At 45.0% G+C, this 27996-nt stretch overlaps 1 protein-coding gene across 5 annotated transcripts in view; it reads right to left on the reverse strand.

Annotated features, from left to right (window-relative positions):
- LOC129834614 (synaptotagmin-7-like) overlaps positions 1-27996 on the reverse strand; it is a 102307-nt gene that overhangs the window by 46264 nt on the left and 28047 nt on the right. For all 5 annotated transcript variants that reach the window (XR_008756286.1, XR_008756285.1, XR_008756284.1 and 2 more), the window contains exon 2: positions 5487-5590. Coding sequence is in view for 2 of the 5 variants with exons in the window: in XM_055899777.1 (XP_055755752.1) it covers positions 5487-5590 (104 nt within the window). In the remaining 3 variants the exon portion in view is untranslated. The remainder of the gene's footprint in view (positions 1-5486; positions 5591-27996) is intronic.

The raw sequence follows: 27996 nt of genomic DNA on the forward strand, positions 1-27996 counted from the left end.
AGGACTGCAACGATATGATAAACCTTGGAACTCAGGACTGCAACTATATGATAAACCTTGGAACTCAGGACTGCAACTATATGATTAACCTTGGATCTCAGGACTGCAACTATATGATAAACCTTGGAACTCAGGACTGCAACTATATGATTAACCTTGGATCTCAGGACTTCAACTATATGATAAACCTTGGAACTCAGGACAGCAGCTATATGATTAACCTGGGAACTCAGGACTGCAGCTATATGATTGGCCTGGCCTTGCGTATCAAATGAATGCAGGGTTTATGACAATTTGTACACTGAAGCCAAACACTCAGTAAACACTAAACACATATTGTCACAAAGTACAGCTACATAATCTTGTTTTTCCTTTCAATGCTCATTACATTTTCAATGAATAAAGAGAGTACTACACCCTTCAAATAGACTGGAAAACAGCTAAAGCTATTCCATTTGAAATGTGTAAGTGAGTGGACACATCAACCCTGCACTATGAGTGATGGGTAATCAGTCTTAAATACATCATCTTATAATGACTTGTGTTTCTGATCATACATTTGATATGGTTTGACTCAAACTTTTATAGTTTCATATCAAAGTAATACTCAAGAGTTTCTAAACTAACTTGATTAATAGGTGTTACTCACCAAACCTAATATTTACAATGTGATCCTTGTAAAATCAAATAATGATGGATTTTCCTTTCATTTCAGTTCCTTTCCAAACATATACATCACATGTAGTAGAGGAAACCTTAACCCTGTAAAGAAAGGTTTTCAAAAGGCAGTTTGGAGCAGGAAAGGGTTTTACTATAGACTTACTGTCACATTCTCTGTCGCAAATTACATGGCCTATTTGTTATAAACACTTATCAATAGAGGGCAGATCTCTGGAAAAGACCTAACCCCACTGCCCACCCATCCACCCCACACACAGTCATTCACTCACACAGTTGTTTTAGGGACTCAGAAAAAGGCTAGATTTCAAACAGTCAAGAATATGCTATCAAGTGCAGCTCATCTATCATTTAACACTATCATCAAATCTTCAGGAGGCTAGAGAGTAGGGGAAGGAGAGAGAAAACACTGAAGACAGGGAGTGGGAAGAGAAGGGAAAGAAGATGGAGAGAAAGGCAGAGGCAATGTATGATTGAGTGGGAGAGAGAGAGAGTGACAGAATGAGGGGAGTTGAAACAGAATAAAGTGAGATGGAGAGAGGAGAGACATCAGAGGATGTGGGAGAGAGTGGGGGAGGATGGGGGAGAGGGAAGGGGGAGAGAATAGAGGAGATGATGGGGAGAGGGAAGGGGGATGGTGAAGAGGAGGGGTTAAGGGAATGGAGAAGAGGGTGGGGGAGAAGAGGTGGAGTGCATTGGCAGACATCATGGATGTCTCCCCACTTAGAACAGTGTAATGCTGCAGCCCTGTGAAGGATCTGTCCCCAGCCCTCAGTCCCGCTGTCGTTATGTCTGTCATAGCACAACACACATAATGGCCGCCAACACCACTCCTATCTCCTTTCTCCTCCCCTCTTCCCATCCTCTATCCAACTCTTTCTTCCACTCCTCTCCTCCCTCCCCTCCTCCTGCTTCCTCCCTCTCCTCCTATCCTTCTCTCCTCCTTCTCCTTCTCTGCTCCCCCCCTCCCCTCCATCCTCTCCTCCGTCCCTCCTCCTTCCTGCCATAATCGACCCATGAGACCTGTTTCTGACGTCTTCATCTTCCCTCACCCATATGCTGGGCTGATATACTGCACCTCTACACAGGGCTGCATCTATCAACTACCATGGGCTAAATATCACTGTATTTATCTAATTGTGTCTACCTCTGTGTACCTCCTCATAAACATAATTCTGTAGCTGTGCTTCCCCCGTGGACGGTGGTCTCAGAGCCGCATAGCTATGTCACAATGGGACGCCGGACTATCGTGTCTCTCAGCATCTGTAGACTCTGAATTACGGTTACGAAACACTTGTAAAGAGGGAGACATAGCGTATTTGCAAAGACAGACATAAAGGGTGTGAGGGTAAATAGAGAAATAGAAAGGGCGAGGACAAGAGAAATGGACAGTGAGGGTTGAATAGTTTTACTATGTGTGAGTCTGTGTATTTGGGTATAATATGTTTCATCTTTGAAGACCAGACTGAAAGTCCTCAATCTACACAGGGTATGACAGATAGATGTCAGCAATAAAAATGTGCGTAATACCAGTTACTAATATTACATATTATTTACATGCTTTAAGCATGCTTATTCAATCTCCATCTCACTTCAGAACTGTTCTCAACTGAATTCAGTCCTCGGCATGTTTTACCCACCTATGTGCTGTCCTCACAAGATAGGGACAGAGAGAGAACTAGAAAGAGACTGAGAGCGAAAAGCCAAGAGAGGGAGAGGGGCAGACAGAGGAGAGGGAGAACGATGGAGAGAGGGAGGGAGCAAAAGCAGGGGAGAGTATTTCCAGATGAAACGTATGAGCAGAATCACAGTTGCTCAGGCAGCAGCCAATAGCGCAGAGTGATGTGTACATTAGCATATGAATCATTAGCATGGGACTGGGAGCCGACGACAAGCAGGCACACGCTGCTCAGGGCACAAAGCCATGTTTACATAACCTAATGGAGAATTTTGTTCTTGTTCACCATCATGGCCACACAACATCTCCCATACCATTCCCCATGCACACTACCAAGAGCCCACATACAAGGTTATTGAATCAGAAGGATACTCAAGAATATAGAACACAACCGGAAAGCACTGCAACTTTTATCCAAGGAGCTTTTTTTGGCAGAAAATAGTCATTTGGAGTTATGCTTTCCAGCATATAAACTAAAGCTGGCAAGAGACTGACATTTTATTTAACTATGCAAGGTAGTTAAGAACAAATTCTTATTTACAATGACTGCCTACCCTGGCCAAACCCAGACGATGCTGGGCCAATTGTGGGCCACCCAATCACAGCTGGATGTGATACAGCCTGGATTTGTACCAGGGACTGTAGTGACATCTCTTTTTATTTTATTTAATTTAACTAGGCAAGTCAGTTAAGAACAAATTCTTATTTACAATGACAACCTAGGAACAGTGGGTTAACAGAGTTTTATCTTGTCAGCTCTGGGATTCAATCTAGAAACCTTTCAGTTACTAGTCCAACGCTCTAACCCAGGGGTCGGGAACCTTTTTGACTAAGAGAGCCATGAAAGCAAAACATTTGGAAATTTATTTCAGTGAGAGCCATATAATATATTTTAAAAGTGAATTCAACTAAATGTCAGTATAATAAGCCTCTGAATTTGTCGAAGTGCCGCTTTACATTCGACCGTTTCATCAATGTAATTTTGTCATTGCAAATTAGACACACCGCAGAACCTGCTCTCTCCACAAAGGCGAATTCTTCGGTCCGATTGTCCTGAAATGTACGATACTCATCATCGTTTTTTCTTTTCGCCATCTTCTTCGTCGAAGGGTTAGCTTTGAGCTAATGACCGAGCAGACTGATTCAAAAGGAGGCGTTTACCTGTTTTACCTAGCAACGGCCAACGTAGGCCAGTATCATTTAATTAAAATAATGGACAATTGCTCCTGCAGCCCTGAACAGGACATGAGCAGTGAAAAATCGATGGATGGATTAAAACAAGTGAGAATAGGCCTCCCGGGTGGCGCAGTGGTCTAGAGCACTGCATCGCAGTGCTAGCTGCGCCACCAGAGTCTCTGGGTTCGCGCCCAGGCTCTGTCGCAGCCGGCCGCGACCGGGAGGTCTGTGGGGTGACGCACAATTGGCTTAGCGTCGCCCGGGTTAGGGAGGGTTTGGCCGGTAGGGATATCCTTGTCTCATCGCGCTCCAGCGACTCCTGTGGCGGGCTGGGCGCAGTGCGCGCTAACCGAGGGGGGCGGGTGCACGGTGTTTCCTCCATTGGTGCAGCTGGCTTCCGGGTTGGAGGCGCGCTGTGTTAAGAAGCAGTGCGGCTTGGTTGGGTTGTGCTTCGGAGGACGCATGGCTTTCGACCTTCGTCTCTCCCGAGCCCGTACAGGAGTTGTAGCGATGAGACAAGATAGTAATTACTAGCGATTGGATACCATGAAAATTGGGGAGAAAAGGGGATAAAAAATAAATAAAAAAAGTGAGAATATTTTGTTTTATCTGCGAGCCAGATGCAATCATAAAAAGAGCCACACCTGGCTCGGGAGCCATAGGTTCCCGACCCCTGCTCTAACCACTAGGCTACCTGCCACTGAGATGCAGTGCCTTAGGCCGCTGCGCAACTCGGGAGCCCAAAATATGAACTCAAAAGTGTGATTCTGCCATTGACTAACTGCTAGACACAAAATTCAATGTGCTCATTTTCTATCCTCAGTGTCTGCATTTTAGTGTCCTTGAATGTGTGTATTACTGTTTTTCTTATGTTAATGTAGTGAATGTAGCCTACAGTTTATGCACACATATGTTGCAATACACTGAGACCAGATGTACGGGTGGGGGAGGTGAGAGAATGAAAGAATGAGAGGACGGGAAATCATTCTTTACTTAATAGAATATGATTTTCTCAGTGATATAGAATGGTGAAATGATTTAATCAAAGAGACTATCTTTTCATTCTGAATGTCTGATCCATGAACCATCTTTCTGTTTTCCTCTAATAGCCAAACGGCAGGAACAGGCAGCAAATAACTCATTATTAATCGCAGCTAATTACCTGGGTGTCCAACTGTACCATTTTAATGAGAGAGAGAGAGAGAGAGAGAGAGAGAGAGAGAGAGAGAGAGAGAGAGAGAGAGAGAGAGAGAGAGAGAGAGAGAGAGAGAGAGAGAGAGAGAGATGGAGAGAATTGATAAAACTTTTATAGCACTTTTCATTACAGACAATCTCAAAGCATGTCTTTGCATGTCTCCGTCTCTCACATGTCTCCGTCTCTCACAGTCTTCCTCTTGTGCAATATGTAACACCTGCAGCCTAACACCTATCTCTCACACTATCCTACAGTTCTATTATGAGGATGTGAGGCAAGTCTGTGCAAATGTGTGTGTATACAGTTCTGGGGTTCAACCCTACCAGGCAGCTAACCTTACCAGGCAGCTAACCTAACCAGGTAGCTAACCTTACCAGGCAGCTAACCTTACCAGGCAGCTAACCTTACCAGGCAGCTAACTTCACCAGGCAGGTATACCTCACCAGGTAGCTAACCTCACCAGGCAGCTAACCTCACCAGGAAGCTAACTCAGGATAAATCCCTATGAGCTCTGGGGAATATTATGGGTCAGTGCTGGGGTGTGTAATTAGACCTGAACATGTGTATAATGACCTCTCGGCCAGGTCATCATTGCCGATGATAACTGACCAACCTAGTAGATTAAAAGTTGTACAAATAAATAAGAGTCATGGAAGAGTGGATGGAAGCCTGCGTACTGTGTTGTTCTGGGAAGGACAATGTGTCCTAAAACCAAATAATAGGATATAATGTCATAGGTAAATGTAGTGGTGCACTCACCAGTTTGCGTTGACACCAGGTGCAGACTCCACACAGAGCTACGAGCCACACGGCACACACCGTCAGCCCCAGAGATACCAGGAACACACTGATAGATAGAGACCCTACAGAGAGACGGGGGGAGGGGAGAGAGAGGCAGAGAGATAGCAAGGGAGAGGAAGAGAGATAGAGTTCACTGTTAAATGCATGTCAATCATGAGAGGGGAAGGAGAAGGAGAGAAAGGGAAAGACCAAGAGCAAATGTTGTTGTAAGAATATCTCTACATATCCCTTTGGCAATATGTTGGTCAAATCTAATAAACACATGCAGGAAAAATACACAAATGAGGCATAGGAGAGGTAAGTGTGGGAGGAGAGGGAAGTGTGAGCCTGTAATGTGCTTTTTTAATATGCTCTCTCCCACTCAATCATCACTAACCTGCAGACAGAGCAATCTATTAACAGAAAAAGATACTGACATCTGTGTCAGTATCTACAGCTGGTGAATGAATACAGAGTCTGTGAAACAAAGGAAAAGAAAAACAATGGTCATTAAGAGGGTTCAATTACAAGTCTTGTAATCTGCAGCTTCCTTCCTCTTTGGTGTCTCATTGTACATGATCAGTACTGCAGCTCTTCCTCTTGTCTTACAAGAAGTCAAGACCAAACTTGAGAGATAAAAGCTCTTTCACTCACACATTTCTGATAAAAAAAATAACTACATCACTGCCTCTTGAATGCTATTCATCTAGCCCACCTCCTCTGCCAAGACAATTCAAAAGGCAAAGACGTGTTGGCAAACAACATTGTGAATAAACAATGGACTTCAATTCCACCTCATCCTCCCATTCTTTCTGTTACATTCTCCCTTTCTCTGTCCCTCTGCCTATACAATTCCTCTGCTTTCTCATCCCTTCCTCTCTCCACCCCCTTCTCCATCTCTCGCTCCATCCCCTTCTCCATCCCTCTATAAAACTCCAGGTCTTGTAAGTTGTTCAGGGCAGAGAACAGAAGGAGTAGCATGGTAAAAACATCCACATATCACTCTTCCCTCACACTTTCTTTAATTTCCAGTCATCCTTCCTTTATTTCCATGTGAGGCCTCCTACCTTTCTCCATTCTTTCTTGCTCTCATTTTGATCAGTATGCTGTTCAATTTATTTTCCTACTATCTATTGTGAGAGAATTACAGTGAGTAGCCTTTGTAGAACACATCCATCAAAGGAAGCAATCAGTTGACATTATGTTTTCAACAGAACCTGATCAATGACAATGATACTGTAACGATCCATTACTGGTCATCTCACTCAGACAGCAATTCAACATGTCATAATGCTGCTGATAAGTGGCCATAATGGCAGGTGTTTCATGAGGCTCTTTCATCTTTTCAGTATTTTTCAAAGGGATGTAATGGGTGACCCTGAGGCCTACCATATACAGTATGCTGCTGTAATGTTAAAAACAAAAGTAGATCTGTGTATAGATGGCATTTTTAATTGCAGAGTATTTTTTTCTTCTTCTCTTACCTTCATCATTGCTGTGGATTAGACTACAGTGTATACGTTTCAGTGAAATGGTCAAAAACAGTTCCTAGCCTATTTAGTCCACTGTTGAGCTACATAATGGCTGAAGATCATTGTTTAGTTTAAGGTAGGCTAACTTATGAACAAAGACCAATGTTGCTAGTTGGTGTGGCTGAATAATAAAAACAATCTATTAGCGCCGAACAGCCAATGAAGGTTAAACAAACAGCGGTGATTCAGCAAAATGGACAGCGACAGAATCGGAATTCACCCGAACAGTGTGGGCAGTGACAGAATCCGGACAGTGTGGACAGTGACAGAATCCGGACAGTGTGGGCAGCGACAGAATCCGGACAGTGTGTACAGTGACAGAATCCGGACAGTGTGGGCAGCGACAGAATCCGGACAGTGTGGGCAGCGACAGAATCCGGACAGTGTGGGCAGCGACAGAATCCGGACAGTGTGGGCAGCGACAGAATCCGGACAGTGTGGGCAGCGACAGAATCCGGACAGTGTGGGCAGCGACAGAATCCGGACAGTGTGGGCAGCGACAGAATCCGGACAGTGTGGGCAGCGACAGAATCCGGACAGTGTGGGCAGCGACAGAATCCGGACAGTGTGGGCAGTGACAGAATCCGGACAGTGTGGGCAGCGACAGAATCCGGACAGTGTGGGCAGCGACAGAATCCGGACAGTATGGGCAGCGACAGAATCCGGACAGTGTGGGCAGCGACAGTGTGGGCAGCGACAGAATCCGGACAGTGTGGGCAGCGACAGAATCCGGACAGTGTGGACAGCGACAGAATCCAGACAGTGTGGGCAGTGACAGAATCCGGACAGTGTGGGCAGCGACAGAATCCGGACAGTGTGGGCAGCGACAGAATCCGGACAGTGTGGGCAGCGACAGAATCCGGACAGTGTGGGCAGCGACAGAATCCGGACAGTGTGGGCAGCGACAGAATCCGGACAGTGTGGGCAGCGACAGAATCCGGACAGTGTGGACAGCGACAGAATCCGGACAGTGTGGGCAGCGACAGAATCCGGACAGTGTGGGCAGCGACAGAATCCGGACAGTGTGGACAGCGACAGAATCCCGAAACTGTTCTTCACAGTTGTAGTGGAGCTACCCATTCCATTACGACAATCCCTGAAGATAAATGGGAAATAGCCTATAGGCTTATACCAGGAAGAAATAGAGACACAGCATTCTCTCGCATAACCAATAATAACCAAAAACTAGAAATATAACACACTAACATGATTTAACAATAAGTAGTTAATGGCCTGGCCTGGCATAGGGGAGCTGTTAAGTACAGCATACATAATAACCAGAAGGAGAAATAAGCCGAGGTAGCTAGCTTCCTGACTCTGTAAGGTTTCTACACAGAGCAATTACTACTGTGAGCTGGCCCACCCTAATATTGAAACTCATCTTGATCTCCCAGAGGCACATCCATTAGATGCTTCTGATAGGGCAGTGAATTGCATCCTGGTCATTAGCTCGGTGAGTTCCTGTAATGATTAAACAGCAGCTTTCATATGTCTACCAGCCCAGCCGTGCTGCTGTAAAAGAGCCTGGGATAGAGATACAGTGCCTTGCAAAAGTATTCACCCCCCTTCGCGTTTTTACTATTTTGTTGCATTACAACAGGTCATTTAAATTGATTTTTATTTGGATTTCATGTTATGGACAAAAAACAGAAAATAGTCCAAATTGGTGAAGTAAAATAAAAAAATATAAAAAACAGAAAAGTGGTGCGTGCATATGTATTCACCCCCTTTGCTATGAAGCCCCTAAATAAGATCTGGTGCAACCAATTACCTTCAGAAGTCACATAATTAGTAAAATAAAGTACACCTGTGTGTAATTGAAGTGTCACATGATCTGTGATCTATGATCTCAGTATATATACACCTGTTCTGAAAGGCCCCAGAGTCGGCAACACCACTAAGCAAGGGACAGCACTAAGCAAGCGGCACCATGAAGACCAAGGAGCTCTCCAAACAGGTCAGGGACAAAGTTGTGGAGAAGTACAGATCAGGGTTGGGTTATAAAAATATATCAGAAACTTTGAACATCCCACAGAGCACCATTAAATCTATTACTAAAAAATGGAAAGAAAATGGCACCACAACAAACCTGCCAAGAGAGGGCCGCCCACCAAAACTCACGGACCAGGCAAGGAGGGCATTAATAAGAGAGGCAAGAAAGAGACCAAAGATAACCCTGAAGGAGCTGCAAAGCTCCACAGCGGAGATTGGAGTATCTGTCCATAGGACCACTTTAAGCCGTACACTCCACAGAGCTGGGCTTTACGGAAGAGTGGCCAGAAAAAAGCCTTTGCTTAAAAAAAAAAAATAAGCAAACACATTTGGTGTTCGCCAAAAGACATGTGGGAGACTCCCCAAACTTATGGAAGAAGGTACTCTGGTCAGATGAGACTAAAATGTTGTTTTTTGGCCATCAAGAAAAATGCTATTTCTGGCGCAAACCCAACACCTCTCATTACCCCGAGAACACCATTCCCACAGTGAAGCATGGTGGTGGCAGCATCATGCTGTGGGGATGTTTTTAATCGGCAGAGACTGGGAAACAGGACAGAATTGAAGGAATGATGGATGGCGCTAAATACAGGGAAAATGCTTGAGGGAAACCTGTTTCAGTCTTCCAGAGATTTGAGACTGGGATGGAGGTTCACCTTTATAGCAGGACAATGACCCTAAGCATACTGCTAAAGCAACACTTGAGTGGTTTAAGGGGAAACATTTAAATGTCTTGGAATGGCCTAGTCAAAGCCCAGATCTCAAATCAATTGAGAATCTGTGGTATGACTTAAATATTGCTGTACACCAGCAGAACCCATACAATTTGAAGGAGCTGGAGCAGTTTTGCCTTGAAGAATGGGCAAAAATCCCAGTGGCTAGATGTGCCAAGCTTATAGAGACATACCTCAACAGACTTGCAGCTGTAATTGCTGCAAAAGGTGCCTCTACAAAGTATTGACTTTGGGGGGTGAATAGTTATGCACACTCAAGTTTTCAGTTTTTTTGTCTTATTTCTTGTTTGTTTCACAGCAAAAAATATTTAGCATCCTAAAAGTGGTAGGCATGTTGTGTAAATCAAATGATACAAACCCCTAAAAAGGAAAAATGCCAAGGGGGTGAATACTTTCGCAAGCCACTGTAGATGGATACAGTTGTGCTGCATTTAGCTGAGGAAAAAGGGTGGAAAATAGCAGCGAGCCTAACAGAAGGTGGTGGTAGTGTAAACAAGGGGTTGAATCAGATTGTTGTATTACAGCTGTGATGTGTATGGTCGTTGGGCAGGGATGGGTGCGGCAGGTAGGGATGCTTTCAAAAGGATTGGGACAGCTTCCCTAATATTTCTACGGTCCAAACAATTCACATGGGCACTATGAATCACTAAAAACAAATGAGTTCTGCCCCAGTAAGGCAATTTGTTATAGAGAACAACACAAAGACAGCTCTGGCAAAAACAATATGGTCACATGGATGGCCCTTCTCACTGACTCTCTCCCCAGGATTGGCCCCATGCAGTGCTGTGCTGGGTGTCACACAGAGAGCCTCCTGTGGCTAATTCCAGCGCCAGACATTCACAGCACTGCAGCTATCACACACACACACACACACACACACACACACACACACACACACACACACACACACACACACACACACACACACACACACACACACACACACACACACACACACACACACACACACACACACACACACACACAGTACTAGCTCCTATTGTCTCATTTCATCACTGCCCTGTTGAAAGTGAATTTTTATTGCACACATACTGCATGAGCTTTGGCGTTTCCATAAAACTACAAACAGAAAAATAAAGCGAGTGTTTGCTGTCATACTTTTCAGTCTATTCCCCTCGGTTGTTATATTTCTCTCTTATCTTCCCACTCTGAGCCCCTGTCGGTGCACCACTATTTTCCCTCATCAAGTAATTACATGATTTTCTACTGAAACGATTAAAACTACTCATCAGAAAGAATAGCCTCCATTACAATCCCTCCCACTCTCTCTGGGTTTTAACCCCCCATTAACCCCATATGCAGCCATCCTCTCCACTGGTCTACTACGTGTAGATAAAAAGATGACCAAATTACACTGCAATTCGTGTCTGTTTTGTGACGGGTAGTGTACCAAATGCATGCATATTCAACATCTCTACCTGAAAGTCCCAGGTATACCAGCATCTACACCTGGCTGCTCTCATCCTTCTCACTCTGAACTAAAGGTTGCTGCTGTCTGTCTTCCCCTGGCACCTCTCTCTCCACCTCGCCAGACAGATGAAGAGGATCCATCATAATGAGGTCACTGACCCACTTCTAAAGCACACACACAAAATGGCATCATCATTTCATCAGCATAATCCCTAAGTCATCTGCTGTAACTACGAGTGAAGGGGGGGAAAACACATTCGGGCTACTGTAGGTAGAGTTAGGTAGCGTTAGTTAGCGTTAGTCGGCTGTACCTGCGCCAAAACACTGGTATTTTTCATCTTATAGCTGGTTCTCCATCTTTGTTTTAAATAGTGAGCCAACATTTTTTCAGCTCTTTTATTTCCCTGACTGATCAAAGGCAACACTTCTTTTCTCATGCTCTCTTGTCTCTCTGCAGCAGACATATATTGAGCAATATGTTTGGATCATCAAATCACAATCAAATCACAGTATTGAATAGCAATACAGTTGAAGTCAGAAGTTTACATAGACCTTCGCAAAATACATTTCAACTCTGTTTTTCACAGTTGCTGACATTTAATCAGAGTAAAAATTCCCTGTCTTCCCGGTCAGTTAGGATCAACACTTTATTTTAAGAATGTGAAATGTCAGAATAATAGTAGAGAGAATGATTTATTTCAGCTTTTATTTATTTTGTCACATTCCCAGTGGGTCAGAAGTTTACATACACTCAATTAGTATTTGGAAGCATTGCCTTTAATTTGTTTAACGTTTTGGGTAGCCTTCCACAAGCTTTCCACAATAAGTTGGGTGAATTTTGGCCCATTCCTCCTGACAGAGCTGGTGTAACTGAGTCAGGTTTGTAGGCCTCCTTGCTCGCACACGCGGACAAGGACTTTGTGATGGCCACTCCAATACCTTGACTTTGTTGTCCGTAAGCCATTTTGCCACAACTTTGGAAGTATGCTTGGGGTCATTGTCCATTTGGAAGACCCATTTGAGACCAAGCTTCAACTTCCTGATTGATGTCTTGAGATGTTGCTTCAATATATCAACATAATTTTCTTACTCATGATGCCATCTATTTTGTTAAGTGCACTAGTCCCTCTTTGCAGCAAAGCACCCCAACAACATGATGCTGCCACCCCCGTGCTTCACGGTTGGGATGGTGTTCTTCGGCTTACAAGTCTCCCCCTTTTTCCTCCAAATATAACGATGGTCATTATGGCCAAACGGTTCTTTTTTGTTTCATCAGACCAGAGGACATTTCTCCAAAAAGTATGATCTTTGTTCCCATGTGCAGTTGCAAACCGTAGTCTGGCTTTTTTATGGTGGTTTTGGAGCAGTGGCTTCTTCCTTGCTGAGCGCCCTTTCAGGTTATGTCGATATAGGACTGGTTTTACTGTGGATATAGATACTTTTGTACCTGTTTCCTCCAGCATCTTCACAAGGTCCTTTGCTGTTGTTCTGGGATTGATTTGCACTTTTCGCACCAAAGTACGTTCATCTCTAGGAGACAGAATGCGTCTCCTACCTGATCGGTATGATGGCTGCGTGGTTCCATGTTGTTTATACTTGCGTATTATTGTTTGTACAGATGAACGTGGTACCTTCAGGCGTTTGGAAATTGCTCCCAAGGATGAACCAGACTTGTGGAGGTCTACAATATTTTGATAGGACGGGGGGGGTCTTGGCTGATTTCTTTTGATTTTCCCATGATGTCAAGCAAAGAGACACTGAGTTTGAAGGTAGGCCTTGAAATACATCCACAGGTACACCTCCAATTGACTCAAATTATGTCAATTAGCCTATCAGAAGCTTCTAAAGCCATGACATAATTTTCTGGAATTTCCCAAGCTGTTTAAAGGCCCAGTCAACTTACTGTATGTAAACTTCTGACTCACTGGAATTGTGATACAGTGAATTATAAGTGAAATAATCTGTATGTAAACAATTGTTGGAAAAATTACTTGTGTCATGTAGAAAGTAGATGTCCTAACTGACTTGCCAAAACTATAGTTTGTTAACAAGAAATTTGTGGAGTGGTTGAAAAACGAGTTTTAATGACTCCAACATAAGTGTATGTAAACTTTCGACTTCAACTGTAAATACAGTATATGCTGTAGAATCGTGAGAATCGCAGTACATATTGTATTGTGTTGTCCCTGGCATTTCACAGGCCTAGTAACTACCAACATATTTTATCCTCCATGTCAATTGTGAGGGCATCGATTGGGATGAAATAAATATTTACAAATGACTCAGTATGATTCACTAGATGACCTGTTTCAGTGCACCGCCGCGAGGACCCGGAGTTATTTACAGCTGCTTTAAGTGAGATTCCTGCACGCTGTCAGAAGAGCACTCCCCCTTCTTCCCTCTCTCTCTCCTCTCCTTCACCTGCTGTGCTAATCTGCTTGTGTTCTGCTCACTCAGCCCCTGGTGTTTGTGCCCAAGCTGACACAGAATCAGGGCTATTAGTCACAGGGGACCAGCAGAGGAGCATGTCTGTTTAGCCCAGGGGACGGGGGTGGGGGATCAGGGAAGGCAGAGCAGAGTGAAGCCCCACCTGGAGAGCTGAACCCTTGACCCTGCCACCCGCCACTAGGACCAGCCATCAGCGGTCTTGGCTGTTCTCGTTATACAGAACCAGCACCTGAGAGCCATTCCTGTAACAGTATATTGCCACTAGATCTCATGCTAGGCGGGTTACAGGGTGAGCCAGCATCACTGTAACTATTCTGCTTTCTACACAGTCACCCCACTCCAATGCGTTCATCTGGGCTACAATACCCGGACCCCTTCATCTGCCGGTACGGGGCACGGAACCCCGCCGATCCTTCATGACTGGACTACCGACGTAATCTGCTCGAGGGGGTACTCAACTGGCTCCTACGTCGCGATGTCCCCTGAATGCCCATCTGCTAGCCCGCTAGCTGTCTAGAGCATTTTGGACTGTTAGCTGAATAGGCCCATCGGCCAATTTCTCGGGCCACTATACCTATTTTGCCAATTGGCCTTGGACCCCTCTGCTACTTGGAACCCTACTAATCCATCACAACTGGTCTATTGATGTCACCGCACAACAGAGGAGTAATAATCACAGTAGTTGTCATGGATGCAGCAAGTCAGCAGCTCAGGAGTAAATGTCAGTTGACTTTTCAAAGCCGATCATTAAGAGTATCTCTACCACTCCTGCTGTCTCTAGAGAGTTGAGAGCAGCAGGTCTGGGACAGGTAGCACGTCCGGTGAACAGGTCAGGGTTCCATAGCCGCAGGCAGAACAGTTGAAACTGGAGCAGCAGCATGGCCAAGTGGACTGGGGACAGCAAGGAGTCATCATGCCAGGTAGTCCTGAGGCATGGCCCTAGGGCTCAGGTCCTCCTCCGAGAGAAAGAAAGAGAGAAAGAGAGAATTAGAGAGAGCATACTTAAATTTACACAGGACACCGGATAAGACAGGAGAAGTACTCCAGATATAACAAACTGACCCTAGCCCCCCGACACATAAACTACTGCAGCATAAATACTGGAGGCTGAGACAGGAGGGGTCCTGAGACAGGAGGGGTCCTGTCTCAGCCTTCAGTATTTATGCTGCAGTAGTTTTTGTGTCGGGGGGCTAGGGTCAGTTTGTTATATCTGGAGTACTTCTCCTGTCTTATCCGGTGTCCTGTGTGAATTTAAGTATGCTCTCTCTAATTCTCTCTTTCTCTATAACATTTTCCGACAAGATAGAACTGCCAAAGGGGGCGGTGTTGCAATCTACTGCAGAGATAGCCTGCAGAGTTCTGTCTTACTATCCAGGTCTGTACCCAAACAATTCAAGCTTCTACATTTAAAAATCCACCTTTCCAGAAACAAGTCTCTCACCGTTGCCACTTGCTATTGACCACCCTCTGCCCCCAGCTGTGCCCTGGACACCATATGTGAATTGATTACCCCCCATCTATCTTCAGAGCTCATGCTGCTAGGTGACCTAAACTGGGACATGCTTAACACCCCGGCCATCCTACAATCTAAGCTTGATTCCCTCAATCTCACACAAATTATCAATGACCCCACCAGGTACAACCCCAAATACGTAAACACAGGCACCCTAATAGATATCATCCTAACCAACTTGCCCTCCAAATACAACTCGGCTGTTTTCAACCAAGATCTCAGCGACCACTGCCCCATTGCCTGCATCCGTAATGGGTCTGCGGTCAAACGACCACCCCTCATCAATGTCAAACGCTCCTTGAAACACTTCAGCGAGCAGGCCTTTCCAACCGACCTGGCCCGGGTATCCTGGAAGGATATTGACCTCATCCCGTCAGTAGAGGATGCCTGGTTATTCTTTAAAAGTGCTTTCCTCACTATCTTAAATAAGCATGCCCCATTCAAAAAATGTAGAACCAGGAACAGATATAGTCCTTGGTTCTCTCCAGACCTGACTGCCCTTGACCAGCACAAAAACATGTGGCGTTCTACATTAGCATCGAATAGCCCCCGTGATATGCAACTTTTCAGGGAAGTTAGGAACCAATATACACAGGCAGTTAGGAAAGCTAAGGCTAGCTTTTTCAAACAGAAATTTGCATCCTGTAGCACAAACTCAAAAAATTTCTGGGACACTGTAAAATCCATGGAGAATAAGAGCACCTCCTCCCAGCTGGCCACTGCACTGAGGCTAGGAAACAATGTCACCACCGATAAATCCACTATAATTGAGAATTTCAATAAGCATTTTTTTTGGCTGGCCATGCTTTCCACCAGGCTACCGCCTACCACGGTCAACAGCCCTGCACCCCCCACAGCAACTCGCTCAAGTCTTCCCCATTTCTCCTTCACCCAAATCCAGATAGCTGATGTTCTGAAAGAGCTGAAAAATCTGGACCCCTACAAATTAGCCGGGCTAGACAATCTGGACCCTCTCTTTCTAAAGTTATCTGCCGAAATTGGTGCAACCCCTATTACTAGCCTGTTCAACCTCTCTTTTGTATCGTCTGAGATTTCCATAGATTGGAAGGTCCGAGAGAGAGAAAGAAAGGGAGAAAGAGAGAATTAGAGAGAGCATACTTAAATTCACACAGGACACCGGATAAGACAGGAGAAGTACTCCAGATATAACAAACTGACCCTAGCCCCCCCTCTTCAAAGGGGGAGACACTCTAGACCCAAACTGCTACAGACCTATATCTATCCTACCCTGCCTTTCTAAGGTATTCGAAAGCCAAGTTAACAAACAGATTACCGACCGTTTCGAATCCCACTGTACCTTCTCCGCTATGCAATCTGGTTTCAGAGCTGGTCATGGGTGCACCTCAGCCATGCTCAAGGTCCTAAACGATATCATAACCGCCATCGATAAGAGACATTACTGTGCAGCCGTATTCATCAACCTGTCCGAGGCTTTCGACTCTGTCAATCACCACATTCTTATCGGCAGACTCAACAGTCTTGGTTTCTCAAATGATTGCCTCGCCTGATTCACCAACTACTTCTCTGATAGAGCTCAGTGTGTCAAATCAGAGGGCCTGTTGTCTGGACCTCTGGCAGTCTCTATGGGGGTGCCACAGGGTTCAATTATTGGGCTGACTCTCTTCTCTATATACATCAATGATGTCGCTCTTGCTGCTGGTGATTCTCTGATCCACCTCTACGCAGACGACACCATTCTGTATACATCTGGCCCTTCTTTGGACACTGATTTAACTAACCTCCAGACGAGCTTCAATGCCATACAACTCTCCTTCCGTGGCCTCCAACTGCTCTTAAATGCAAGTAAAACTAAATGCATGCTCTTCAACCGATCGCTGCCCGCACCTGCCCGCACGCCCAGCATCACTACTCTGGACGGTTCTGACTTAGAATATGTGGACAACTACAAATACCTAGGTGTCTGGTTAGACTGTAAACTCTCCTTCCAGACTCACATTAAGCATCTCCAATCCAAAATTAAATCTAGAATTGGCTTCCTATTTCGCAACAAAGCATACTTCACTCATGCTGGCAAACATACCCTCGTAAATCTGACCATCCTACCGATCCTCGACTTCGGCAATGTCATTTACAATATAGCCTCCAACACTCTACTCAACAAATTGGATGTAGTTTATCACAGTGCCATCCGTTTTGTCACCAAAACCCTATATACTACCCACCACTGCGACCTGTACGCACTCGTTGGCTGGCCCTCGCTTCATACTCGTTGCCAAACCCACTGGCTCCAGGTCATCTAGGTCTCTGCTAGGTAAAGCCCCGCCTTATCTCAGCTCACTGGTCACCCTAGCAGAACCCACCCGTAGCACACGCTCCAGCAGGTATATCTTACTGGTCACCCCTAAAGCCAATTCTTCCTTTGGCTGACCTTTCCTTCCAGTTCTCTGCTGCCAATGACTGGAACAAACTGCAGAAATCTCTGAAGCTGGAGACTCATATCTCCCTCACTAGCTTTAATCACCAGCTGTCAGAGCAGCTCACAGATCACTGCACCTGTACATAGCCCATCTGTAAATAGCCCATCCATGTCACGCCCTGACCTTAGAGATCCTTATTATTCTCTATGTTTGGTTAGGTCAGGGTGTGACTCGGGTGGGTAAGTCTATGTTTTCTATTTCTTTGTTTTTGGCCGAGTGTGGTTCCCAATCAGAGGCAGCTGTCTATCGTTGTCTCTGATTGGGGATCATATATGTTGTCATTTTCCTTTTGGGTTTTGTGGAATCTTGTTTTCAGTTTAGTTTCTTAGCCTTACAGAACTGTGCGCTTTCGTTTTTTTGACTTTGTTATTTTGTTTGGTGTTATCAATAAAGTTACAATGTACGCCTACCACGCTGAGCCTTGGTCCACTCTTCATTCTACCACCAACGAGAGCCGCTACAATCCAACTACCTCATCCCCATACTGTATTTATTTATTTATCTTGCTCCTTTGCACCCCAGTGTCTCTACTTGCACATTCACTTTCTGCACATCTACCATTCCAGTATTTAATTGCTATATTGTAATTACTTCGCCACCATGGCCTATTTATTGCCTTACCTCCCTTATCCTACCTCATTTGCACACACTGTATATAGACTTTTTCTACTGTATTATTGACTGTATGTTTGTTTATTCCATGTGTAACTCTGTGTTGTTGTATGTGTCGAATAGCTTTGCTTTATCTTGGCCAGGTCACAGTTGTAAATGAGAACTTGTTCTCAACTAGCCTACCTGGTTAAATAAAGGTGAAATTAAACATTTAAAAAATAAAAAATCTATTTACTTAGTAGCCCCCGAACAGCTGAAAAACGTTCCCTCAACGACGAGGTAACATTGCCTATCATCCGGAGCCCTGGCAGTCCCAACAAACGCTCTTAAACCTAATTTATTTGATTGGCAGGTGTGTTTATCCGGGCAAAACATCCAAGCAGTTCACAGGCAGGACCCATCAAAGGCCATTTCTCATAGCCATGCCTTCACTGAGGAAGATCCAAAGGTTTGTTTTGAGCGACAAGGCCATCTATGAGTGTGTGCAGTTGAGTCATCAGAACTCAGGGACAGATGCAGAAGTGAACAGACTGCAGGTGAGAGAGGGGGAGTGGAAGTCAGAGAAGCCACGGTAAGAGACCGAGGGATTCTGAGAGGAGGAGAGGAGGAGAGAAGGAGCAGCTGCATTAAAACATGAGCTTTCTGTGGGGTTACAGGTGTTAGTGGTCAACTGAGGGAGAGGAGTGGAGGGTCAAAGACAAGAAAGGATCATGTGTTGAATTACTTTAAAGAGCAACTGCCCCTAAAAAGCAACTTCTTGTTTTAAAAATGGCCTATGTGGCATCGATGTGGTCATAAAGTCTGTCTTGACCAAAACTGAGATTTGTGAGACGATAGGAAAAAAATGGTCTGTTACAGAAAGAAAGGTACCTTAACAGTTTTCCTGAGTTTATTTCAATCCTGTCCACATACCTACAGCGGGTAGCACCCAAGTAATCATCAATTTGGAGCACAGTGACCGAATCGTAATGACCATGGTCAATTTGGTTTGACATTTGATATCCCTATGAGGCTAGTTAGGGACCATCAGTAAATCACACAATATACATGGGACAATATTTTTAAATGTCAATAGCTCCAAATATCAAAGACTTAAAAACCTCAAACCAACTATAAATTGTGGAAATTCATGTACAAATATTGAAAGCATTTAATGAGACAACTAAAAGATGTGCAACATGAAAATAATGTTCCATTTACATTGGGTCATTTATTGACGGTTCCTAACTTTTGATAGCCTAAAAGTTACTTCAAGATACAAGACCTGGTTAGAGTGTTAAGTTATCCAGAAGGGTGAGTGGCTAACTGTGCACTGTTAGACAGAAAGAATGTACAAACCCTTGCCACATGCGGACACGCACATTAACCCCCCAACCCACCCATGCCAAGACAACTCTCATTTGGCTTCAGTCATGGCCACTGCATTTCTTAATGACCAAGCCAAAAAACAATGCCAAATCAGGAAGTTCAGCCCCCTTTTAAGAGCAAAGAAAATAACACCTAAGTAAGGAGGAATAAAATATTTAGGGGTGGTGAGGAGAGAAAGAGAGAGAGGGGTAGAGGTTGGGTTGAGAAGGGGGAGAGGGGAGGATGAAAGAAATGTAGTATTTTCAGCCCAGTTGGCAGTTCGCCTGCAGCGCTAACACATTCTGAATGTAAAGTTGAGTTTTCCCCCCAATAAAACAAAAACATTTCTAAAAGTCCATTGCTAAAGATCTCAGAGGTGCTGCTGTCTAAAAGAGAAGAGAGAGCCAAGAAAAAGCTGGATTGCAAGTTGCGGAGGAAAAACAAACGCACACCTGTTTAGGCGAGGTGCTGGCGAGAAGAGTAGAACACTTGAAAAATAAAAGGAGAGCCTCACTCTAGGAGCACAGATGCAATAATTTAATAACCAATGTTTTGACAGACAAGCTGTCTTTATCAGGGTATAATGACACACGGATTGCAAGTTACAACAAAGAGAAATGCGCATAAAAATCCACACAGAACATCCACAACACCTCCAGGAGAGTATCCTATTACCAACAGAATGTACAGCTGAGTGAGCTATACAGAGCTACACTACATGGCTAAAATTATATGGACACCTGCTCTTCGAACATCTCATTCCAAAGTCATGGGCATTAATATGGAGTAGGTTCCCCCTTTGCTGCTATAACAGCATCCACTCTTTTGGGTTGGCTTGTTGGAACATTGTTGCAGGGACTTGCTTCCAATCAGCCACAAGAGTATTATTGAAGTCGGGCACTGATGTTGGGTGATTGGTCCTGGCTTGGAGTCGGAGTTCCAATTAATTCCAAAGGTGTTCGATGGGGTTGAGGTCAGGGCTCTGTGCAGGCCAGTCATGTTCTTCCACACCAATCTCGACAAACCATTTCTGTATGGACATCGCTTTGTGCATGGGGGCATTATCATGCTGAAACAGGAAAGGGCCTTCCCCAAACTGTTGCCACAAAGTTGGAAGCACAGAATCGTCATTGTATGCTGTAGCGTTAAGATTTCCCTTCCCTGGAACTAAGGGGCCTAGCCCGAACCATTAAAAACAGCCCCAGACCATTATTCCTCCTCCACCAAACTTTACAATTGTTACTATACATTGGGGCAGGTAGGTTCTCCTGGCATCCGCCAAATCCAGATTCGTCTGTTGGATTGCCAGATGACGAAGCGTGATCACGCCAGTGAATGCGTTTCCACTGCTCCAGAGTCCAATGGCGGCAAGCTTTACACCACTACAGCCGACGCTTGACATTGCGTATGGTGATCTTAGGCTTGTGTACGGTTGCACGGCCATGGGAACCCATTTCATGAAGCTCCCGATGAACGAACTGTTTCGGTTGACGTTGCTTCCTGAGGCACTTTGGAACTCAGTAGTGAGTGGTACAACCGAGGACAGACGATTTTCACGTGCTACGTGCTTCAGCATTCGGTGCTCCCACTCTGTGAGCTTGTGTGGCCTACCACTTCATAGCTGAGCCGTTGTTGCTCCTAGATGTTTCCACTTAACAGCACTTACAGTTGACCGGGGCAGCTCTAGCATGGTAGAAATTTGACGAACTGACTTGTTGGAAAGGTGGCATCCTTTGACGTTGCCATGTTGAAAGCCACTGAGTTCTTCAGTCAGGCCATTCTACAGCCAATGTTTGTCTATGGAGATTGCATGACTGTGTGCTCAATTTTACACACCTGTCAGCAATGGGTGTGGCTGAAATAGCCAAATCCACTAATTTGAAGGGGTGACCACCTACACTATATATACAAAAGTTCCTTCTACACATATATTCACTTAGATCTCGCTCACTATATCTACACAATCAGTAACCATCATGGTAACCGTGGTCTCCTCATAGTCAGTGCCAAAATAAACCAAAGAAATCTTATTTCAATGTTCTGCACGTGACACCCTTACCCGATATCATCATCCTCCCATCAGCTCTTCCCTTCCCTTTCCTTCTGCTGTCTAAGCTAGCGGTGGTCTCTCTCTCTAACACAGATGGGGAGAGTAGGGATGGTGAGGCGGAATTGGAGCGGGAGCGGGAGATGGGGATGAACCTTGATCCCTTAACAAGCTACTGACAACCCTGCTTACACCGGAACAAAACACAGACCTATACATTCACAGACCCATTACATGACACATACATGCTCTGTAAATCCCAACTTCACCCAGACCCATTATTGAGGAGCATGCTCACACATACATTACGCACACCCTCTGAACCAGGAGGAGAAGAGAGGATTGGGAGGGGAAGAGAGGAGAGGAGACGAGAGAGAGGGATTATGGGAATAGAGTCCTGCTACTGCTCAATAGCAGGGTCCCCAGAGGGGGCAGAGGTGTCTGGGTGCATTAGGCAGGACTCTGTGACAGGGCTGTGCTTGGGCGAAGGGTGCCAGCCAGTCTCATGGTGAATCAGTCACACTCGCACACACAGGTCACGTAATCCGTGCACTTGACGAGGTTTACTACGGGGTTTGAGTCTTTCCAGCACCGCAGCACTGTCCAACTATACATAGACACAGGACTCATTTTCTCTTGCAATGACTGTTACGGAGAAACAGACACATGGGGCCCTATAAAATCTATTTTATTTTCCGCCTGATTTCGTTTAGTTTTTTCCCCACATTCCGTTTCTCTGTTTTGTTTTTCCAGGATTCCGTTTCCCGGATTTTTTTCAGGTTTTCGAACTCAAAATCACACTTTTTTTTATATATAGATTTTGGGGTTGTAGTTAATTCCAGTGCACACCTAGGAATTTTGTAGCACACAGAGTTTGCTAAACAAATTGATGCAAATAATCATTATATCATTCTGCTAGGTAAGCATAGGATACTTTGTAGTTAACATTTAATTTAGAAGGTTTTTGGGAAAGCTTTCCATCTACCAGAAGATTTTTCATTAGCATCATCACTAACGGCGACACAAAGTGGTAGCGGGCACGCACTACACATACACAGACAAGGGGAATTCTCATTGTCTCTTCAGACGGTGGCAGGAAATACAAATCACTGATGCATTCTGTTAATGTCTTATGATAAACTTGACTAATTACATAATTTCCAATACATTTAGTTGATTCCCTACTAAGTTGAAAACATTTTATAATATTGTTGGATTCTGTGATTCTGTCCGTGTACTCTGCATCGTAGATTTTATAGGGCCCTACACACGTCTCTCTCTCAGTTTTTCAGTCCCTCAGCCAGACACACACAGACGCCTTGGCCTTTGGAGCCATGTGGAAAGGCCAGTTTTTTGTGGTCAGATGCATACACCTGGGTCTGATAACCTCAGTGCAAAGATAATTAGCCAGTGGCGGTGCCTCCGTCTGGCTCCGTCACTTTAAGGTCCCTGTGTGGAGTGCTTTATGACTTCATTACTGGCAGTTAGACCCGAGAACAGTGTTAACCCTGCCCCACAACACAGTGATGGACTGGAGTGCTGAGTGCTTTTGACAGGGGAGTCCATTAAACATAACCCCAAATGGACACACCTCCTCTGGCCCCTGCTTTTGCGTCCACAGCCTGTCTGGCTGTTGGGCTGGGGGCCTGTATGTGGAGCGATATGTCACTGCGCTCTCTTTGACTCTCTCTCTGTTTTCAGGAGTCTGTCTATTTAGGTGTCTGCTGTCGGGTGTCTGCTCGATGTCTGTCCTTTCACATCTGGTCAGTTCGTCTGTCTGGTCGACTATCTCTCCAACCATCTGTTTGCCTTCCCATCTCATAACCCTTCTGCCAACATCTTGCATATCCATCTCTCTCCCTCTCATCAGCTTGGCAATAGGTTAGTCTCTGTGTCTCTGTGGAGAGAGACAGATGTGAACAAGGGAGATGGAGGGGAGAGAAGAAGGGGGCGAACCGAGACAGAGAGAGAAATGCGGAAAGAGAGAACAGAAACAGCCTGGGGATCATCAGATCATCACTCTGTGTGTCTGTGTGGCAGAGGGAGAGAGAGAGTGGGGTCACAGACAGGGAACGGATGCCATACTGAACAAGCGTTACCACTCATTAACATGCATTAGCACTTTTAAAGGGTCCTTTATTAGAGGCAACACTGCTGGAATGAGCTCGGCCTCCCAAGGTCATGTTCAGAGACCACGAGGAGGAGATGTGAACCTTTTGTTAACGTGGGTATTCTGAACTTCACTGCACCAATCTACAGACCTCAAGACCCCAACCATGCTCGGAAGTCTCATGTCTGGGACAAAAATAGTGCAAGATGAATTTAGGCATTAGAATATTTTTTACTGTTTCAGTACTCGCATGAAAAGAATGTGTGCATTTATCATAACCACTACAGATAACAAATCATAACAGCTAAATTGCCCCATATATATACAGTTGAAGTTGGAAGTTTACATACACTTATGTTGGAGTCATTAAAACTCGTTTTTCAACCACTCCACAAATTTCTTGTTAACAAACTATAGTTTTGGCAAGTCGGTTAGGACATCTACTTTGTGGATGACACAAGTCATTTTTGTTTACAGACAGATTATTTCACATACAATTCATCGTATCACAATTCCAGTGGGTTAGACGTTTACATACACTAAGTTGACTGTGCCTTTCAACAGCTTGGAAAATTTCAGAAAATTATGTCATGGCTTTAGAAGCTTCTGATAGGCTAATTGACATAATTTGAGTCAATTGGAGGTGTACCTGTGGATGTATTTCAAGGCCTACTTTCGAACCCAATGCCTCTTTGCTTGACATCATGGGAAAATCAAAAGAAATCAGCCAAGACCTGAGGAAAAAAATTGTAGACATCTATAAGTCTGGTTCATCCTTGGGAGCAACTTCCAAACGCCTGAAGGTACCACGTTCATCTGTACAAACAATCATACGCAAGTATAAACACCATGGGACCACGCAGCCGTCATACCGCTCAGGAAGGAGACACATTCTGTCTCCTAGAGAAGAACGTACTTTGGTGCAAAAAGTGCAAATACATCCAAGAACAACAGCAAAGGACCCGGTGAAGATGCTGGAGGAAACGGGTACAAAAGTATCTATATCCACAGTAAAACAAGTCCTATATCGACATAACCTGAAAGTCCGCTCAGCAAGAAGAAGCCACTGCTCCAAAACCGCCATAAAAAAGCCAGACTACAGTTTGCAACTGCACATGGGGACAAAGATCATATTTTTTGGAGAAATGTCCTCTGGTCTGATGAAACAAAAATAGAACTGTTTGGCCAAAATGACCATCGTTGTGTTTGGAGGAAAAAGGGGGAGTCTGCAAGTCGAAGAACACCATCCCAACCGTGAAGCACGAGGGTGGCAGCATCATGTTGTGGGGTTGCTTTGCTGCAGGAGGGACTGGTGCACTTAACAAAATTGATGGCATCATGAGGGAGGAAAATTATGAGGATATATTGAAGAAATATCTCAAGACATCTGTCAGGAAGTTAAAGCTTGGTCGCAAATGGGTCTTCCAAATGGACAATGACCCCAAGCATACTTCCAAAGTTGTGGCAAAATGGCTTAAGGACAACAAATTCAAGGTATTGGAGTGGCCATCACAAAGCCCTGACCTTTGTGGGCAGAACTGAAAAAGTGTGTGCGAGCAAGGAGGCCTACAAACCTGACTCAGTTACACCAGCTCTGTCAGGAGGAATGGGCCAAAATTCCCCCAACTTATTGTGGAAAGCTTGTGGAAGGCTACCTGAAACGTTTGACCCAAGTTAAACAATTTAAAGGCAATGCTACCAAATACTAATTGAGTGTACGTAAACTTCTGACCCACTGGGAATGTGATGAAAGAAATAAAAGCTGAAATAAATAATTCTCTCTTCTATAATTCTGACATTTCACATTCTTAAAATAAAGTGGTGATCCTAACTGGCCTAAGACAGGGCATTTTTACTCGGATCAAATGTCAGGAATTGTGAAAAACTGAGTGTAAATGTATTTGGCTAAGGTGTATGATAACTTCCTTCTTCAACTGTACATATTTAGTCAATGGTGCGGCAGGTAGCCTAGTGGTTAGAGCATTGGGCCTGTAACTGAAAGGTTGCTGGATCAAATCCCCAAGCTGACAAAAAAAAAAATCTGTTTAAAAATAGACAGGATGCAATTATTCCAACACTGCAGCTCGTTGTTGGAACACATCTTTTTCCTACTTCAATCAACCAGTCCATTTTGAATTTGTGATTAAACTGTCATCATTTGGCAAGGGATGTAGCTTGTGTATCCCATCAGTTTGATCTGTTTTTACAGGTATTTATTTCTGTAGCCTTAACAGGACCTTGTGTTCACAACTGCGCACTCAGCCCGCATGTGTGGAGGGAATACTCTGCCCGCGTGTGTGGAGGGAGCACTCAGCCCGCGTGTGCGGAGGGAGCACTCAGCCCGCCTGTGCGGAGGGAGCACTCAGCCCGCATGTGCGGAGGGAGCACTCAGCCCGCCTGTGCGGAGGGAGCACTCAGCCCGCGTGTGGAGGGTGCACTCAGCCCGCGTGTGCGGAGGGAGCACTCAGCCCGCGTGTGTGGAGGGAGCACTCAGCCTGCGTGTGTGGAGGGAGCGGTCAGCCCGCGTGTGCGGAGGGAGCACTCAGCCTGCGTGTGTGGAGGGAGCGGTCAGCCCGCGTGTGCGGAGGGAGCGGTCAGCCCGCGTGTGTGGAGGGAGCACTCAGCCCGCGTGTGTGGAGGGAACACTCAGCCTGCGTGTGTGGAGGGAGTGGTCAGCCCGCGTGTGCGGAGGGAGCGGTCAGCCCGCGTGTGCGGAGGGAGCACTCAGCCCGCGTGTGTGGAGGGAACACTCAGCCCGCGTGTGTGGAGGGAACACTCAGCCTGTGTGTGTGGAGGGAGCGGTCAGCCCGCGTGTGCGGAGGGAGCACTCAGCCCGTGTGTGTGGAGGGAGCGGTCAGCCCGCGTGTGCGGAGGGAGTACTCAGCCCGCTTGTGTGGAGGGAGCGGTCACAACGCAATTGGGTGAGACAAGGAGGGGAAAGAGAATTTAGGGAGAAGAACTGTGTGATGCTTGGCTTGGCTTCTTTTTTGTTGTGCCCAGCTAATGCACATGTACAACTGGAACACTAGTCAAAGCAAATTAACGTCTTCATGACAAAATTTCACTTGCCCATTCGGGCAGCCATAAAAGCACATTCCACCAAATAGTTTTACAGTATTTGAAGATTGTTTAAAGATTGAGCTTTGAAGTCCGTTCGAGTACTCAAGTACTCGATTACTCATGCCCATTCCTAGTATATAAATTATAATTATTCCCAGCTTTATCATAAATCTTACAAACCCAAGCCTAAACATATAGCCCTTACCTTCACCCCTTTTCAAAATCCTAATCCTAATACCAGCCTAATGGCAAGACCATTTCAATCCTCTAAGCTTATAGCTCTGGGTTTAAACAATAAGAATAGTCATATCCCACCTTGCCGAGGGACCTCTCTTTGCACTCCCCAGTCCCGACTGTGTGGAGACGCAATAAATAGGTAAAGAAGTAATTAATTTATGTGCATGACTTTAATTACCCAGATGTATCCAATTTGTCCAAGCTAGCGCTCTACAGTCTGGCTGCTCCTGTTGTGTTGGCAATGGTGGCTTTTCCCTCTTCCTGTAACACAGCGAATGTTTCTGAATAACGGAAAATTAGATAACACTTCTTCTATTACCAGAATTATATTACTGTAATTCTTTTCCACCCTCCACTTGCTATTAAAATACCTTGGCATAGTGACCAAGTGATGTAAAACAACTGACAGCACATTAAAGCGGTGTGACTAACAGTGCACACGAGATATATTTATCAAAACAGACGGAGAGTTTAATTCTATGTCCTAACACACTTTCTGTCACAGCGGTGGAGCCTAATGGAGGGAGCCAAATTAGACCATTAGTAGCATGTCGAATATGTTGCATTTTCCATAGTCAGCTGCAACATGTGCAAAAACATTAAATAAACACTAACAGGGCATATGCAAAGCACTATTGGCCACCAGCATAGATAAAACCCAAGTTTAAAAACGATTGGGTCCCTCAATGAACAGCTAAGCAGCTTACAGAATCCCCAGTTCAACACTGGCTTGAGAAAGAGCTCAACAACAGGCCATGCTAATAAAATACCTTGTTCTGCTAACACAACCAGAGTGTCTGACCTTTTTAACTTGTGTTCAGGGCTGTCACACACACACACACGCATGCATGATTCACACACGGACATGTGTGTGTTCAGACAGCAGTCATTTGCTGACATGGCTTTGCTACTTGTTATAGTAAAGACATGTGTGTGTTCAGACAACAGTCATTTGCTGACATCGCTT

Source organism: Salvelinus fontinalis, chromosome 35 (assembly GCF_029448725.1).
Source record: "Salvelinus fontinalis isolate EN_2023a chromosome 35, ASM2944872v1, whole genome shotgun sequence".
Classification (NCBI taxonomy): Eukaryota; Metazoa; Chordata; class Actinopteri; order Salmoniformes; family Salmonidae; genus Salvelinus; species Salvelinus fontinalis.